Below are 19459 nucleotides of genomic sequence, written 5' to 3' on the forward strand. Positions count from 1 at the left end.
GTCCTCCTCTTCTCAAAACTGGAAAATCAGTACAATACCTGAGATTTTGTATTTCGTTAGGGATATATTCGAGTTCATTATAGGAAACATCAAGACTCTGAAGATTTGGCAGGGTAAATAGCCTATAAAGACAGAAGGCCTTCCTGTCACTGGTAATCATTGAAAAGCAGGAGAAAGCTTGTCAGTCCCATAGCCCTTAAAACAGAGTTTGGTCAGAGTTTGTGGAGCTTTCTGCAGTGAACTATACATGTTGTGTGAACAAATACATTTATTGGGGCAGGTTTTTCTTTTCATTGTACAGTTAGTTGCCCATAGTCGCTAAGAAGTCAGATGGCCTCTACATTAAATAAAGAAGCAAACATTTGTGACTCACATCATGGGCAGTTTATGTCATCCCCAGGTCTTTTTTGACGCGCTCATAAGTTTCCCAACTGTTTATAAAGCAAAACTATTGTACTGTAGCCATTTTGCCTCACCCAGCCTGTTGCCTTCTTCTAGAACAGGGGTATCCAACCTTGGTCCCTTTAAGACTTGTGGATTTCAACTCCCAGAGTCCCTCAGCCAGCAAAGCGTTGAAGTCCACAAGTCTTAAAGGGACTAAGATTGGAGACCCCTGTTCTAGAATTCATTCTGTTCTGGCCAAAGAATATTTACAGCAAGTAGAGACAGGATACAAGATCCATCTTACCACCTAAGCATATTTTCTCTAAGTATTGAAAGTATTGAAAAGAATTGAAAGTCTTATCTTTCTTTATATTTCTAAAATGGCTGTTTTTTAAAAAGTAAGTTCACAGCCTTTGTATTGATGTATTGAAAACTAAGGGAACAACTTGTATCAGGGCTTCAATTTTTAATGGAACTGAGGCTTCATTACAGACCTTTCTCCACTTGTACAAACATAATTTCCTTTTTCTGCCAGAACACAATTCTGCCAGCTTCATCTCATCCGCATCCCCATGAGATAGACAGGCTTAAATCGAAGCTGTGGTGTTAGGGTCTCTGGTGGCTCAACAGACTAATGTAGTCTGTTATTAACACAACTGCTTGCAATAACTGCAAGTTCAAGTCCCACCAGGCTCAAGGTTGACTCAGCCTTCCATCCTTTATAAGGTAGGTAAAATGAGGGCCCAGATTGTTGGGGGCAATAAAAGTTGACTTTGTATATAATATAAAAATGGATGAGACTATTGCTTAACACAATGTAAGCCACCCTGAGTCTTCGGAGAAGGGCGGGATATAAATTCAAATTAAAAAAAAAACACTAGTCAAAGCAGATAGCTTTTTTAAAAAATAACTGATAATACAATCATTTATGAGAAGTCTGTGCCTCCTCCCCCCCAATTTGGAAGCTTCTTTCCATATATTTCTAATTATTAATTAAAATTATTACACACTCAGGTGGGAGAGTGGTGAGCAGGTTGAAGGACATCGTCAAGAATTTAAGATCCCTCAAATCAGAGATTTCCCCTGGGATGGATTTGATAGGGTTATTTCGGAGCTTTAGCACTTGTAAATATTGCAGATTAATCACCTATAAAAGACAAATTGTGTGTAAAGGGTTAGAAATTGCCGTAAAGGAAGTATATTTTTTACAAAAATGTTAGTAAATCTGGTTTACTGATGGGAATTCCTGTTTCCTGTTACCTTCCAGCACTTGAATTTAAAACTATGATTACAGTACTTTTCTCTTCCCCCTAATGTTTCCATAGATACAGGGTTATTTCAAAGAAACTTCACTGGAAGGCAATAGTTAGGTGGGGGAACACTGTTCTTCAACTGAGTCAAATTTTATCTCTCCTTGATGTTGTCATTTACCTCAGGGACAGCTAGATGGCTGTGTTAAAGCTCTATTCAACAGGCCTCGAGCTGACAGAGAATTATGTTAGCTGAGCTATCTTCCATTATAATAAGGAAACCAGCAATTGGGGCTCTTCTTGCAATTTAAGGCAGCAAAGGAAAGAAATTGGTGGATTGCCCTTTCTTCTATTAATGCATCTATAGGAGTTTGTCAGCCATGGCTGTTTCCACTAGCTTCTCTTGGACTGGACTCACTTATACCATGTAGACCTCAAAAAATGTATGAGCTATGGAAGTCAGCTAGTTTCATGTCTTTCTCCCTTCCTTTCAATGCTTGCATATATTTTGCTGATTGTGATATCTCTTTGGTCTTCACTTTAACAACAGAATAATCAGAGAAGCCATCGAGATAGAAAAACGCCCACACAGCATGAACAAACGAGATGATACCTCCCGCCTACCAGCCATTTGGAAACCCGCCCTTATTGACAAATGAGTCCCTAACACGAGGAATGACACCAGACCCACACTCACGAGGTCCACACAGGATGTCACCACCACACACACACCCAGAAAGCAGACCCAAACCCACACTGATCATGAAGCACGACCAAGGACCAGAAGCCAGACCGCAGCTGCAACATTAGCCATTTCAAACCCCTCCAATCCATACAGGCAGCAGGCTGACACCCACTATGAAGATGTAGCACAACCACGACCATGAAGCCAAACAACAGCAATGCAGCTCACCAGCTCAAATCCCCCTGCAACTCAGACTAATCTGAGCACAACCAAGCCCCCACCCAAACAGGACACACCCCCAGCCAATCAGAGCACAGCCAAGCTCCCACCCAATCAGTTCAAACCCCCACTAGCAGTTAAAAAGGAAGAAACAGCTGCAATCACACATTGCTCCCAGAAGCACGAAGCTGAAGCCTGAAGATGACGAATGAGACTTTGTCGAAACGTCGCCAAGACACTTCCAATTTTACGTGGGAGAAAACCCGAATAACCAAAGACCTACATAGATAGATAGATAGATAGATAGATAGATAGATAGATAGATAGATAGATAGATAGATAGACAGAGACAGACAGACAGACAGACAGACAGACATGCCTCTGCCTCTGTCTGTCTGTCTATCTATCTATCTATCTATCTATCTATCTATCTATCTATCTATCTATCTATCTATCATCTAAAGACAGACAGATCACTTATGGGTTGGGGCTGAACTGAAGGCTACACCATGAGCTCATGTTACAAGAAATTAGTTACTAGGTTATGTTTCTGCTGTTGTTGGACAAGGAGAGGATGACAAATACTTTACTGTTTCCCACAGCAGGGTGAAAAAACCAGTTACTTTTCTGTGCAAAACCCTGAACATAATACATCTCAGGAAATATATTTCTTAATAATAATTAACCAGAACTATTTGAACTCAAATCACCCTTCCTTGTCAAACAAGGGCCAAGGTCATACAGCAATTTGGCTAGTTCCACAGGCAAAAGAATTAATTAATAAATGGGCTACCCTGTTATATGAACACAGACAAAGTCAGAAAATTAATCACCCTCATTTTTGTTTTCTTGAGTCTGCTGACACAGTTGATGGCAATAACCACATTGGTGGCCTAGTGCCTGTGTTATTCACATAAATGAAGTCAGACACCACCATGTTATAACTTCATAAGGATTACATGGTGAGGAATGACATAACTATTGTTTTCTTTTCTTTTCCTAATAGAGGTTCATAAAGCAGATAGGAACATGGCAATAATTATGATGGCAGATTATGAAGCAAAGATTTAGCTGATAGAATACAATGGAAAGAGTGGATTTTCATAATGTTGTACATGATAAAATTGTCTTGGCAACAATGGAAAAGGCAGAGCAGAAAAGGAATAAACTAAAAATAAAGCCAAGCCAAAGATTGTGAGTTACTCAACTGAGTAGGTGGCAAAGTTACTGACATATACCTTAAGAGCAATCATGGAAAGAATTGATAGGTGGTGAAAGATTCGGACAGCACAGGTAAGTAATTCTGAGCAAAGATAATTATGAGTCAAGGAAATAGATCATTTTTTTTCTCAACCTGATCCCCTCTGGCTTATCTGGATATTGCCAAGGTTACCCAGTCAATGGTGATAGTGATTGCATTGAAATCTGTCTTTGAGGCAATGGGGATAGAATGGAGCTGGCATTCAAATGTAAAGAATTTGTTATTTAAAACATGTGTACATGCGCAGGTGGGCCAGCTGCTCTTTTGGGTTCCATCACGCGCACACGCATGCACTCCAGTTTCGGCATGCCATAGGTTCGCCATCATGGCCCTAGGCCTTTTGCTGCTTCATCTCAAACACTGAAATATCTTGGGCCAAAACTGGATCTAAGAAAAAGGAGGCCACAGAATACAGATTTCTGAACACAAAAAGAAGGTATATGGAAAATATATGGGGGGAAAAAACCCATATGAGAAGCACCCATTGTTGGAAAGTTATGGTATATGTGTGGAGTAGAAACGTAGGTGTCAGGAAGAACCACTAAGTGTAGCTATGGAAGACTATCAGGCAGCATATTTTGAAAAGCATATATGTCAGAATACTATTCAGGGGGAGAAAAGATTTGAACCCAGACAGTCCTAAAAACAGGCTGAAAAGACTGAGGACAATTCTGCCTGACAAGCTTAAATTGCTTATCTCCTGGGCAATAAAGTTAGTATTGGAAATCATTTTCTGGATTTTAATATTTGGCACTGATCTGGACTAGGGACTTGGTCTGGGTTTGGTCTAGCAGTCCACAGGTCCTTACTGGTAGATTCCTGTGCTTCTTTACCTTGTCACCCACATACTAGGAAAGCAAAGGCCATTCTCTTTCCCTTGCATCGCTAGGCTTCTGAGGACATAGTTTCTGTATGAGGAAACAATATGGAAGCACAACGTTGAAAAGGACCTTAGAGGTTTTGTAGTTTGTCTTCCTGCTTAGGGCAGAAGATGGCTTGCTCACAATGACCTTTCCTCAGCCATCTGACATGGCTGGAGGGCACTAAGTTGAGAAAGTTACATTGGAACATACAGTAATTATGCCTTCTCAGAGAGCTATTAAGATGCAGCAGTAAAGTACCTTGATGAACGTATCTTTTCTTTTATGTACACTGAGAGCATATGCACCAAGACAAATTCCTTGTGTGTCCAATCACACTTGGCCAATAAAATTCTATTCTATTCTATTCTAAAGACATTAGAGTGGAACTGGAGATACCCAGGTTCAAATCTTAAATCAGCATGGTGCACACTCTCTTTGAAGTATATCATTGATAGCTCCATCTGTCTCACAGAGTGGATCTTTTGAAAATAAAGTGAGGGAGAAATTCCATATATACGATTTAAGCTCATAGAAGAAACTTATATAAAAAAATACAGTGAAGTAATTATTCAAACCAAAGAAACTTTGTTTATTGGCAGTTAAGCCACTAAGCAGTTAATTTCTAAACATCTAGCAAATCAGTGAGGAAAATATATAGCCACAGTTATGTTTATGGATTATATAAACAAAAGCTTCTCTGATATACATTTTTTTAAAAGTACATATTACACTCACCTCTAATGGAAAGCAATCCAGATTATTATATGACAAGTTTAGGTACAGCAAGAAATCAGACAAAGGCAAGAGGTCAGGAAGTTCAGAGAGAAAATGTGCCTAAAGATTATCAAGCAAAAAAATATATATCAAATTAATGTTTATTTTTAAAAAGAATAGGGATTTGTCAGAATTTAGACTTCAAGATTTGAACATGTCTATATAAAGATGCATCAGCAGAACCTGTTTCCTAAATTAAACGATGCAGTTTCAGGGAATTTATTGATTACCAGTCCCTATGAATTGTGTGTATGTCTTTAAATCAGTCTTGACTCCTGGTGTCTATCTGACAAGATTTTAGAAGTGGTTTGCCATTGTTTTCTTCCTAGAACTGAAAGAGAGTGACTGGCTCAAGGTCACCCAGCTGGTTTTGTGCCTAAGGTGGGACTGGAACTAGTCTGGAACCTTAACCACTGCATCAAACTGGCTTTGTACTGAAGCTAAAATGTGTGGGAGATCTGGAATTATAACCACCTATCACCACATTTATTTAACAGCCCCTTGAACAATAAAATGGTTATCGGAGAAAAAATATTTCATCATTGCTTCTCATTAATCAACTAGACACCACCACCACTACTACTACTACTACTGCTACTAGGACTGTAAGTAGCATGCATGCTTGAGAGAAAGAAAGGGATACAAATCTAATCTGCAAACTCATCTATTACTTATAAAAATACAAATTTTGCATACCTCCCTCCTGCCAGGTAATGATTGTCTGGCTTTTTGCAGCCCAGATATGTCTCCCCCCCCCACCTTGCCATTTTGGTTTTATGTTATATATAAATGAGGCCCTATGATTTGTTCAATGAATTGTGATTTGAAGGGGAAAAAAGAGGTTGCCTGCCCCACACACCCTTTCATGTGAACACACTGAAGCATCCTGTGGTCCCACGACTGCAATTTGCAACATCTTTTGCCAGTTTCTTGTGATTTTTTGGTTGCTTTCCACCAAAAAAATGCCCATTTGGGAGAACAGGTCTACTTAATAACCGTGTGGTTTTTTTAACAACCACAGTGACTTGCTTTACGACTATTGTAAAAAATGGTCATGAAATCAAATGAAATTAGGTCACATGGTGACATACCTAATGACTGCAACAACTTACAACCAAAACTGCAGGCTCAATTGTGGTCATTAAGTGAGGACTACCTATAGAACATATATGTACTATAAGTCATCTTCCACAAAACCTGCCAGACACTTGCTTGAGGCTTAGTCCTTCTTCTGGACTAGATGGGCACTATTTTGGAACTGTAGAAGCCAGAGTAGAAAGCCACAATAAACCTTGCTTTTAAATTCTGGTTTCCATAACTCCAAATCCCAATTAGGGACTGGAAAGTACATATTATATTTCAGGAAGCCTCCACATGTGGTTAACAAGCCAAGGATGACAAGAAGGAAGTAGATAATAGCATCTATGACTATCAATTCTTTATAATGATTATTTTCGTCCCGTGCCATGACTCTACTGAACATGTAATTCCCACAGCACTGTCTCATTTCTCATCTTTCCTACTATCTTCTCCTATTGGTTTCTTATGGTTTATCAATTGTTTGTAACTTATAATTATTGATTGTAACTATGGTTTATGACCTATTACTTGCTATTTATATGTATACTGAAAACTTATGAACTAGACTAGAGACAAATTCCTTGTATGTCCGATCACACTTGGCTAATAAAGAATTCTATTCTATTCTATTCTGCTCTGCTCTGCTCTGCTATTCTAAATGATAGACAGACAGACAGGCAGATAGATAATCTTTACTATGGCTTATTGTGTCATGTAAATGAAGCCATTGTGTCGTTCATGATAGTGTTGAATTTTTAATGAGGGAGTCCAAAATTAAATTCGTGCTCATCTATTAAGATCAGAGGGCAATTGTGTGCAGCCTAACTTCCCATGAAGATTTTTGAGGCAATAAATGGAAATTTCATCAGAAAACATTACTCTGTGTCTTGTGAAAATGGACAGAAAATGTGTATATGAAAGGATTATATCACATAAAAATTAATATATGGCCTTACAAAATGGCATATTTATTTAATAGCCATATGCAAAATCTATTCTGTGTTTCTACAGAGTATTCTGTATTAGCAATTCTAGATACAATCTGGTGTTTCCTGGAAAAGAAAATGATAGTGGCAATTCCAGTTATTACCAGATCCTAAAACTCGTATAGAAAATACATTGACAAGACAGTATACTTGTCTATTTGGGGACTATACCTTAAGATTAAGTCCAGTTTTTCTATGCATGATGCAAAACAGAACTGCCATTTCAGCCTTGTCTAGCATTTCATTGGCCTTATCTATTTCACTTAATTCAGTATCGTATCCAGCTCCGGAGACAAATGATTTAATAAAATCCATTTCTTCTTTGAATTCTGCAATAAACATAACAAAGAGTATTAGGCAATACATATATAACAGGCGAGGAGAGAATACAGATAGTCCTTGACTTACGATCATTTGGATTGTTCGAAGTTATGTTGGTGCTTAAAAAAGTGACATACGCTCAGTCTTCAGACTTGCAACTCTTGTACAAATCTATTTATTGGATTGCTAAGAGCTGACACTGACTGACTTGATGGCACATAATAAATCATCAGCTCTTGCAAAACATGAGCTTCTGATATTGTTGGTGATGCATTCATGAAGCAACATCATCCTGGATTTGTAAATATTTTCTTGCTCACTGGACAAATTATTTGCCACTCCCTCAAGGTTATGTTTCAATTCTGTCCAGTCTAGTCCAGCCTAACCTTTGAATGGAACTCATGATGACATAGCATTCATGGTAAAGAGAAAGGCTTCATAGGCTTCTATAAGCTGATGGCTTTATAAATATACCCTCCCTTGCAATTCTCCCAGGTAATCATATGCTGTGGCTTCACAAGGCTTGCTAACAGACCACCCTAGAAATGTTTTTAGGCTTTTGCATTTGTAAATGACCTAATTAAGTGACATCAAACTTATTTATTCAGGCATGAAAGGTTTAGCAATATCTATGATAGGGAGTGGACTATGAACTGTATCCCTTGCTTTCTTCAGTAAAACAGTGCAGATAAAAGAGAATGAAATAGGGACTTTATATTACATTTGGAATGGGAGCAGATAGGAGAATGTATGCAGGGCTGTTGAAGGAGGAAGGAGGAAGGAGGAGGAGGAGGAGAAGGAGGAGGAAGAAGAAGAAGAAGAAGAAGAAGAAGAAGAAGAAGAAGAAGAAGAAGAAGAAGAAGAAGAAGAAGAAGAAGAAGAAGAAGAAGAAGAAAAATACAGACACCAGAAATAATCCTATTTATTTCCTCAACAGTGCTACACATACTTCTCTTTTTGGATATCTCATCAGACATTGCTTTATCATACAAAATACTGTATAATGTATGATATGAAAGAAAGAAGGGGTGTAAACCAGTAGTGGGTTTCAATTTCATTCGCTACTGGTTTGCTTGCATGCACGATGCTTCTGTGCAGAGATGTCTGGGCATGTGGGTGGAGCCTCCCACCGCCGCCACTACTGGTTCCCCCAAACTGGGGCCACCACTGGTGTAAACCATTGGGAAACTAAGGGGTCAGCTGTGCACATTGTCATGAATTCAATATATTATTAAATCTAAGAATAAATTTAGCATAATTGGTAAATGTAGCTGTGGGTTTTTTAAATGATGTTTTATGATTCTGCAAGTTGTGAATCTAGGCAATTATGGCTTATTTAATAAACCACGGTTGCAATCAAGTAGTTGCATAATGCAATGTATAAATCAGCCAATGTGCTTATGTTTAGCGCTATGAAAGAGTGGGTTTAAGCATGGATCTACATTTGGCTGAATAGTACACCCTTCCAAGTCACTTCACTACAGGTTATAAAAACAAGTTATACCATCATAGAGCATGCTCTGTTTTCTCATACCCTTTTCCATATCCAGCATGGCCTGTTCCCTATCCAGCATGATCTGTTCCTTCTCTCGCATGATCTGTTCCCTATCCAGCATGATCTGTTCCTCATCTTGCATGATCTGTTCTTCATCCCACATGCTCTTTGGACTTTTTTTGCTCCTTTGACTTTTTTCTGAAAAATATTATCCATCTAACTATGGTTGGTTCATTCATAAAAAAGAGAAATCCTTGCAGCCTTTGAATGTTTTATCTGCCATTCACAGTAAAAACCCAAATAAGTGAGTACAGTATAAGGAATTTAAAAATAGGTTTGCTACGCGAGATACATTCAGGAAATGTATTGCTGTGTGGTATCCTCCTCTGTTTGGAACTGCTTGTGCTTCAAATTATCAAGAAAGAAAGAAATATTTTATATTGGCATCTGAGAGATTACTGTTATGCCTAATTAATGTTTGCTGTAGTCAATTTAAATTTGGTTTATTTATAACTCAGCGGAAGTCATACAACCCAGGAAGGCTGGGATATATTTCATTTAATTAATTCTTGAATGTATCATATTTTTACCTTTTTAGGAAGTAGGACATCCCATGTGTTTTACAAGTGAGATTTACAACAAAATGCTGTGTTTGTGGCTTGTAATAGGAGTGCTTTTCTTTAAGTCCCAACTAGACTAGAGCAAGATCCCATATATACTCAGTTGAGAAAAGAATTTCTCCTAATGTCTTCAGCCCTTCATCCACCTACTTTGCCCTATGACAACTCAGAGTTTACCTAAGAATATTATTAGAATCCCAAATTCGAGTTCTATTCCCTTCCCACTCATAGAAACTCCTTGGTTGACTTTGAGCCAGGGGTGGACTCCTGGGAATTTGGCAGGGTTCGGGTGATCCTCTAGCCAAGGACAGGGTTCAGCGAACCCCCAAATGCCACCCCGGGCTGGCCACGCCCACTCCACCCCTCCCCGGGGTCTCCGTGTGGCCTATTCATCATTCCAGGTAAGTGCAGGGGCCATGTGGAGGGCCCGGGAGGGCAAAAACTGGGCCTAGGTTCAGGAAGTCCGGAAATGGGCCTCTGGACCCCAGGGGAAGCGGTTTTCGCCCTCCCGGAGGCTCGAAGAAAACCTCCAGAGCCTGGGGAGGGCAAAAAAATGCCCCCCCCTGCTGTGATGCAGGCGGCCGACTAGGCTATGCCCACCATGGCCACACCCACCCAGCAACGGGGCAGTACCCATTGCTAAAGGATATGAAGCAATGGTGGGTTTCAAACATTTTTACTACCAGTTCTGTGGGCGTGGCTTGGTGGGTGTGGCATTGCTTGGTGGGTGTGGCAGGGGAAGGATACTATAAAATCTCCATTCCCACCCCACTCCAGGGGAAGGTGACTGCAAAATCCCCATTTCCTCCAGATCAGCTGGGACTTGGGAGACAAAGAATAGATGGGGGCGGGGCCAGTCAGAATTTTTACTACCGGTTTTCCGGACTACTCAAAATTTCCGCTCTCCAGAACTAGTCAGAACCTGCTGAAACCCACCTCTGATCTGAAGCCCACCCCAGTCATTCAACCAATACTATTTCATATGTTTGCTTTTTTGAATAGATAAAATGAAGAGAGACCTCCACTCCTTCCCTTTCTTCTCTAAAACAAACCCAAACATGGGAAATGGAAGGACAATACCTGGACTTTCCAATGTTCCATCAGACTTGCCCAGTTTTAAATATATGGTGGAAACTTTCTCTGGACCTTTCATCTCTTTAGCAATCAGCTGCTTACTGAAGACTTCACAATTATAATGAGAAATGAATGGCTTTTTAGGGACAGATTTCTGGATTACAGAACGGAGAGGAGAGGTTACCATAGTCACACCGCTCACCACAAAATCTGATGGTAAATGAAATGGGTGCAGCGTAGGATGCTGTAACCGCATAGGGGCACGACGGTTTTGCATTGGGAAGCTAGGGGGACCAGTCAAATAGACAGGGATAACGAAATTTCTCTTAAGAGGGCCTGGAAGCTGGGCACCAAAATCGTCATCTGGAAAGCACAAAGAAATTGGTTGGCTCTTTTCAGGCTGGCTGTCAACACCTCCAAGCACTTTTTCGGGTTCTTTCTCTTTTTCACGAACGCCTGTTTTATAGAAACAAAGATGGCAGATGCCAAAAATAAAACAACACAACATCAGAATTAGACAACTGCAAGCTGAATGTATATTTGCTATGTGTCTATAAACTTTAGCACTAAAATAAAAATGTATTAATTTGACATGAATTATGCAGGACAAAATTGCTGGCTCCAGTCATTATATTCACATGTAGGTATTCTCACACCAGCATCCAGCAAAAGATGATAAAGAACAGCCCATTGGCAATTGCTCCTGAAGTAGAAGTAATGGGGAAGTACAGGAAATCCTTTGACTTATAACCATTCGTTTAGTGACTCTTCAAAGATACAACAGCAGTGAAAAAAGTATTTTTCACACTTACGACCATTGCAGCATCCCCATTGTCACATGATCAAAATTCAGATGCTTGGCAACTGGTTCACATTTATGACCGTTGCAGTGTTCTGGGGGTCACGTGATCATTTTTCTGGCCTTCTGACAAGCCAATGGGGAGGCCAGATTCACTTGACAATCACGTTACTAATTTAACAACTGATGTGATTCACTTAACAACTGTTTATAGCAATTTCAAAATTGCATCACACTGCATCCCAAAAATATTTGCTTCTGTGGTCTGATGTGGGTTGAAACCAGTGATGGTATTCAGCCAGTTCTATCCGGTTCGGGAGAACTGGTAGCGGCGGCAGGTGGCTCTGCCCACCCTCCCGGAGATAATCACATCCAATTTATCCACCTTTTTGACTATCTGCGCATGCACGGAAGGCCCTGAGAACCAGTAGCGAAGGTAAGTGAATACCACCCCTGGCTGAAACATTCCTGAAACCTGGATAGTGTTGAATCAGTACACTGTAAATATTTATTTATTTATTTATTTTGTCATAACAATATATGTAGGTATCACACAAAAAGATTATATAATATATAAACACATATATGAGTAAATATAAGGAGGTATAAGCATATATGTATATAGGAAGAAGAAAAGAAAAACAATAGGACAGGAACGGTAGGCACGTTTGTGCGCTTATGCATGCCCCTTATGTTATATTATCATATCATATCATATCATATCATATCATATCATATCATATATATTATTATATAATATAATATTATATTATATTATATTATGTTATATTATATTATGTTATGTTATATCTCCCCACCTTATGCTGGCTTGCATGGTAGATTCTAGATGAGAGGTTTTAGCCTGAAGAGAATAATGTGAAGAGGCTGAGGGTAAAACTGGGCTTTGTTGAACTTCTGGCATGTTAAAAAAACAGTAGTACCAACTTCGCTGTTGTTAGATCGGGAGGCACTGAAGAGGCAGGATGACAGACAGTAACTTCAGTTCTTTATTTAAGTGACTTCTGCAAAGGCTTAGCCGGCAGTGCTCCCTTTTAAAGGGAACTGTCCCACTGATTCAGTCACTGACAATGCCTTACTTTCCCACTGTTTGAATCCACCAATCAGCGGCGGGCCCTGTTTGAATCCACCAATCAGCTGTGGGCATGCAAATTATCCAGCTAAATACGGACCTGAGTGAAGCCTACATCCCTGGCTTCACTCGCTATTTACATATGTAACAGCTGTTAGCAGGAAATGCTCTACCTTTCTAAAAGTGTGATGATCCAAGGACCCCTGGGGTCCCTCAAGAATCTCCCAGAGGTCAAAAAAATCAAAAATATTTGCCAGATATTGAAGACATTTGTAAAAATGTAAGACAGTGTCATTCCTGTCATTATTTTTATCTGTTAAAATAGATTATTTCATGAAAAGTATTTTACATATCTTGATGTAAAATGGATTTAATATTGTTAGTTTTACATAATTCAATAAATAAATATTCTACAAATGTGTCAATTTCATTTTTTAATCTGGTGAATATTGATAAATGTATTTATTTATTAACTATTTGCCACCCATCTCGCCATGGGGCTATTAAAATGATAAAAATACAAAAATGTAAATATTAATAAAACAATGAAACAATAAAAATAACAGTAAAATTACAGCAATATGATTAAAAGATGGGTGGAGATAAATATAACCCATTCAAGCAAAAACTCTTTTTTTTTTTTTTGAATAATTTTTATTTCCATTTTCCAACATCATATTTATGTACAAACTATTATCCATCATTAATCATTAATTTTTATTTATAACTGATTCAGGCCTGCCCGATTGCCACTTCCTTTCTACACAACCTCCTCTCTACCTCTACTACTTCCTCTCTACCTCTACTACTTTCCCATCCTTCATCTCCTTCACTTTACTACTTCCTCTCCTCCTTCTCCACTCCTCCTTCTTCCACCCTTCTTCCACCCTATCTAACCTTCTTATTCCCTCCTCCTTCTCTACTCTTTCCTACCTACTTTCTTCCTCCTTCTACTCCTCTCCTTTTCTTCCTGAAATGGCAGTCGAGCATCCCCAATATCATTTTAAATTTTTTTTTTAATTTCATATCTTCAAAATTTACTGTACATTAATAATCAATCCATGTATCATTTCCCCCTTCCCCCTCCTCCCCTTCCCCCAGACTTCCCAGAGCAAATACCGGGTATTATAACCAACAATCACAGGCTAAAGTATGCAAAATATACATAACCTCCCACCTTTAAAAATTTAAAACTTTAGATCCTCACATTAAGAATAAAAGATAGGAAAGAATAATAAAAAGAAAAGAAAAGAAGCAATACCAACTTCACATATTACTTCTTCTTACAGTCCATTTTAAAATTAATCCATCTTCTCAAATTCAATTTTTTTCCACTTGTATATTCCTTCAAATTTCATAAGTCCATTTCTCAAATTACAGTCCATCTTCTCGAACTCAAATTTTTATCACTTATATATTTCTTCAGTTGCCATAACATTTAATGTCCGTTCTTCTTACAGTCCATTTTAAAATTAGTCCATCTTCTAAAGTTCAATTTTTTTCACCCACTTATATATTCCTTCAAATTTCATAAGTCCATTTCTTAAATTACAATCCAGCTTCTCAAATTCAAATTTTCATCACTTATATATTTCTTCAATTGTCGTAGATTTAATATCCAATCTTCCAATACTACTCCATCAATCAAATATCATTTCAAATAAAATCTCTCAAATATAATATTTCCAGCTTAACTTCATAACTTTTACTATCTATAAACGTATCAATTAAAATAAATAATCATTTAAACTACATCCACAATATAACAGTAAGCAGTTAAAATCATTACATCCACATTATCTAAATTCATAAATTTCACTTTCCATCCTTCACAATTGAATAATATCATCCCATAGATTTATACCATACAAATAACAAATAACAAAAGTCCTATAATTTATATCCTAAACAAATCAATTCCAAAATTAACCATAATCATCATATTCACATCTTAAACATTCCTCCCTCTCCATTCTATTTTGCATCATTTCCAAACCAGTTAACTTAGCATCTAACAACAAAGGATTCCCACTCTTTAAAACATTAATATAAAAATGTCTCGCTTTCATAACTGAATTAAGAAAATACTTTCTACCTCTAAAATTCAGTGACAAACCCATTGGGACTTCCCATCTAAAATATATCTGATATTTCTTAAGCTCATCCACCAAAAAAGCAAATTCTCTTCTGTTTCTTAACATTTTAGGAGGAATTTCCTTCATCATTTTATATCTTGTCCCAATATCTGAAATTTATTTTTATAAAAGGCTTGCAAGATTTCATGCCTAACCTTTTTAGTTGTAAAATAAATAACCACATCCCTAGGTACTCTATTTTGTCTTGCCCACCAAGAATTAACACGATAAATTCTTTCAATATTAATCTCAAAATCTTCTGGCTTCACACCCTTTATCTGTGCAAAGGCTTGCGTAAAAATCTCCTTTAAATTTTCCTTCCTATTTTGTTTCAACCCCCTCACCCTTATAGCATATTCCATTAATCTATATTGTAATATTACTCTTTCTTCATCTGCCCTATCTACCTTTGCCTTTATATCTTCCATCTTATTATCTAAGTTCCAATTGTTTTGATTTTTTTGAATATCTTCTATTTTCCTTTGCAGCTCTAAATTAGTTTTATTAAATTCTGCAAGATCGTCCTGCATCTGAATACAAGAACTTAATATTTGCAATTGCATCCTTTACCATTTTCATTTCCTCTTCTGCTCTTCCACCATTTCCTTAAAATCCAACATCTCTTTCTCTATTTCATCAAATTTTTGATCTATTTCTAAAAAATGACTCTCCAAAAACTCCTGTAAAAAATTTCTTACTTCCTTTTTGATTTCTTCTTTTAATTTTTGAATCTGAGCTGAAGAAATTTCAGCTGAAATTTCAAAGTTTTTAATAACTTTTGGCACTATTTGCTTAAAGGCCATTTTTTTTTAAAAAAAAAGGATAGCTTAATAATAAACCAAAAAAGAGAAAGAAGAAAAAAATTTAAAAGAAAATTTCAAAAAAACCCTATCTTTTAAGTCTATAATCCCAAGGAAGATGAAAAAATATAAATCATAAGATTCTCATTTCTTCCAGTTAGTCAGTATCTTCCTATATATCTTCTTTTTCAACACACTTTTGGCACTATTTGCTTAAAAGCCATTTAAAATATATATAACAAGTCAAGCCCAAAAAGAGAAAAAATATAAATCATAAAATTCTCATATCTTCCGTTTAGTCAGTATGTTTCTATGTATCTTCTTTCTTCTACTTCAACACTAGCTGTTAGTAAGCATTTCTACTTTCGTTTTCAGAGCACACATTCCACAAAACCGCCATTTGCTTTCTTCTCTCCTATCTTCGCAGCCAATAAATCCTCAGGGTTTCACAATCTTCTTACAAGCAGATGTTAGAACTCCAGTTTTTGCTCCGTCCACGTTTAAATCCGTCATTAAATCAATTCTTGTCGTGGCGGTTGGATGCTTCGTTTGTTTGCCATGAAGGCAAATGCCTCTCCTAGCCCGGAGCTTATCAGATTATAGAAGGAGAACTTCCCACCAGATAAGGGCATCTCAACCTCAAATCTAATTGCTCAGCTTTCCTCCTTCGCCCGGAGGAAAGAATACAAGCTGTTGGACTGATTTACGATGTCCTAACAGCTTTTACAGACTAGGGAGTCAGCAGCTAAATCATAGCTGCTTTCTGCACGAAGCAGAGCCAAACCGGAAGTCCTCAAGCAAAAACTCTTTTGAGGGTCCTCCATAATTTTTAAAAGAGGGAAAGCATCATGAGAACATATAAAAATAAAAATAAGAAACACTGCTCTACATTTACTTTACAAGCTTTTTGCAAGCTTTTTCTGTAAAGGGCCTTCTATTTCCACAGGAACAGCTGGCAGATCTGTGTATAAACCAGATGTTTACTCTTTAGCAGATATTTGATGTAGATTAGAAAAAAACGGTTGCAGGTTTATTGATTTAGAGAAAATACCTAATACAATTATTTATGAAACTCCATTTATTCCCCCAGGACTTCGACAACTTCCTGACCTCCGGACTTTTCGCCGCGAGCTGAAGACGTACCTATTCTTCTGAGCAGGACTGGCTTGATAGGGGTTTTTAATTTGTTTTAAAAGGGGTTTATTTTATATTTATATTATGTATTTTATATTTAAATTTAGGCCTTATCGAATAAATTTTTTAAATAGTTTTTATTGTAATATATTGTATTGTTTTTACTTGGCTGTTCACCGCCCTGAGTCCTTCGGGAGAAGGGCGGTATAAAAATTAAAATATGATGATGATGATGATGATGATGATGATGATGATGATGTAATTTATTGGCCACCCATGTCGTATCCAATGATTTTTATTATGACACTCAATAAATCAAGTAAATATGCAATGTTTCATACCACTATGATAAGAGTGATATACTATACCGTTCATGGAAATAAAGCATGCATGAGAATAAATGGAAAGGTTGGTGAAAGAAGTCAACAGAGACAAGGATGAGATGAGTATGTGTGAAGTTCTCTTGTTGTTTAATTTATTCATGAATAAATGTATGATTGTGGTGATGTATAGGTTGGGGATGTGAATATATGTATGTTTTTTGATAATCCTGCCTTATTTACCAAGAACACAAAGATTTGCAGAGAATGTTAGTTAGAAAATACGATGCAAAGAGCAGATGGATTTGAAAATTAAATATGAGAGACAAGGTCATTGGGTTAGGCATGGAAAATGATAACATATAAATGGTGAAAAAGTAGAGAAAGATGATACATTCATATAATTCATAATGTTTACTAAAGAAGAGAGTATAAATGGATATATTTGAAGATCTGGAAATGCTGGTATAAAGGGAGTAGGTAGTATGTGATTAGGGGGTGAAGGTCATTCTCTGAGCTTGTGGGATGGTTGCCAAATCTTTCGTTACCAGAGTTTAGGGGATGTCAGTGTCATTGTTCTTCTATTTATAAGGGCTTCAGCTACTGGTGTGTCAAGTAAGGATCTCGTGGTGGGTCTTGTGATGGGTTAGCTGTGTGTCATCAGGGAGAGTCTTGTGATGGGTCTTGTGATAAGGTGGTTACATCAAGTCAGGGTCATTGGGAGGTGAACTGCTGGTGGGAGGGGGTTGCGTGTGTTGATTGAGGGTCGGTGCTGTCTCTGATTGGTTGTGCAGTTGGCTGAATTCTGAGGGTTTTGTAGGCTGGTTGTAGGTCAATGTGTCTGTTGATGGATCCACACTGACATCCCCTAAACCAGGGGTCCTCAAACTACGGCCCCTGGGCCAGATACGGCCCACTGAAGCAATTTATCCAGCCATGCTCCTTGGCAGATGACTGCTTTGCAGGGAGCCAATCTAGTGCCCAGAACCATCTCTGCCCTAAGGAGGCCAGTGGCATCATTGGGGCTTCTTTGAAGAAGGGCTCAGGCCAAGTCCCCATCAGCTGCTGCTGGCACTGCGTGCCTACCCTGGAGGCCTCTTCATAGGTGGTGGCCTGCAGGTGGGCGTGGCGGTGGCTATCCCTCCCTCCGTGGGCCTGGCCAATGCCCATCCTCCTCCTCTCCCACAGGTATCCCTGGAGCCTGGACGCGCTTTACATCCACCTGCCCAAGTTCATCAAGCAGTTTGCTGAGCACACCCAGCTACCACTGCTGCCACCTGCCACCCTGCCTCAGGTGCGCCCTTCCCGGCCTGCGTGGTGGACTGTAACACTGGGTGAAACACACAGAGAGAAACACACAGAGAGAGGGGTGGATGGGTGACTGGGCATGCAGCTGATACTTGCCAGTTTCTCTATTGCAGCGCAGCACCCAGGATCCACTTTGATAGTGGTGTGTGTGTGTTAATAATTTGCCTGACCAAACTAACCCCGCAGTCTCCCTTACATTGGGCCCAGCTTCGATTGTGCTGCCAACTTAATTTCTCACCCCACTTACTTTTACCCACAGACTGACCAACACCCCCTACACACAGCTCCATGGAGAGGGGGGGAATTCCTCCACTTCCCTCCAATTCTTTAGCTTCCCGCAGGAGCTCTCAGAAGCATCAACTCCTTGTCTCTATGGTAACTTTCCCCTCCTCATTCCTCGGAAACCTTGGCTCTTAAAGGAGCCATGTCCAGAAGGCTGAAACAGCTATGAGACCAATGTGCAGACAAGCACCCTTAGAAACAGCCTTTCAAACTATATTCTGGCCAGGGGTGAAATGCTTCCGGTTCGGACCAGATCGGCCGATCCGGTAGCGATGGCAGTGGGTGGTTTGGTGAACCGGTAGCAAAAATCTCTGGCCCCTCCACCCATGCCCACCCAATGATCATCAGAGCCTTTTTTTACCTTTTAAAAGCATTTTTTTACAACCTGAATAGGTTGTAAAAAAATGCTTTTAAAAATAAAAAAAATGCTTTTAAAATGCTTTTAAAAATAAAAAAATAAAAATAAAAAGATCATGTGCCACAGCTGATCACCCCCCCCCCCGCATGCTATTCTATTTGCCCCATGCCTCCTTTTGGCGTGGTGCGCACTGCAAATGTGCTTGCACAGCATGCATGCAC

General features: G+C 38.7%; 1 protein-coding gene across 1 annotated transcript in view; it reads right to left on the reverse strand.

Annotated features, from left to right (window-relative positions):
* Positions 1–19459, reverse strand: part of LRRC63 (leucine rich repeat containing 63) — a 36736-nt gene that overhangs the window by 6915 nt on the left and 10362 nt on the right. The window contains exons 5-10 of the mRNA XM_058180443.1: positions 11019–11468; positions 9358–9516; positions 7674–7831; positions 5398–5496; positions 1395–1531; positions 39–122 (exon numbers count right to left, since the gene is read on the reverse strand). Of these exons, the coding sequence (XP_058036426.1) occupies positions 39–122; positions 1395–1531; positions 5398–5496; positions 7674–7831; positions 9358–9516; positions 11019–11468 (1087 nt within the window). The remainder of the gene's footprint in view (positions 1–38; positions 123–1394; positions 1532–5397; positions 5497–7673; positions 7832–9357; positions 9517–11018; positions 11469–19459) is intronic.

This window comes from Ahaetulla prasina, chromosome 1 (assembly GCF_028640845.1).
Source record: "Ahaetulla prasina isolate Xishuangbanna chromosome 1, ASM2864084v1, whole genome shotgun sequence".
Lineage (NCBI taxonomy): Eukaryota > Metazoa > Chordata > Lepidosauria > Squamata > Colubridae > Ahaetulla > Ahaetulla prasina.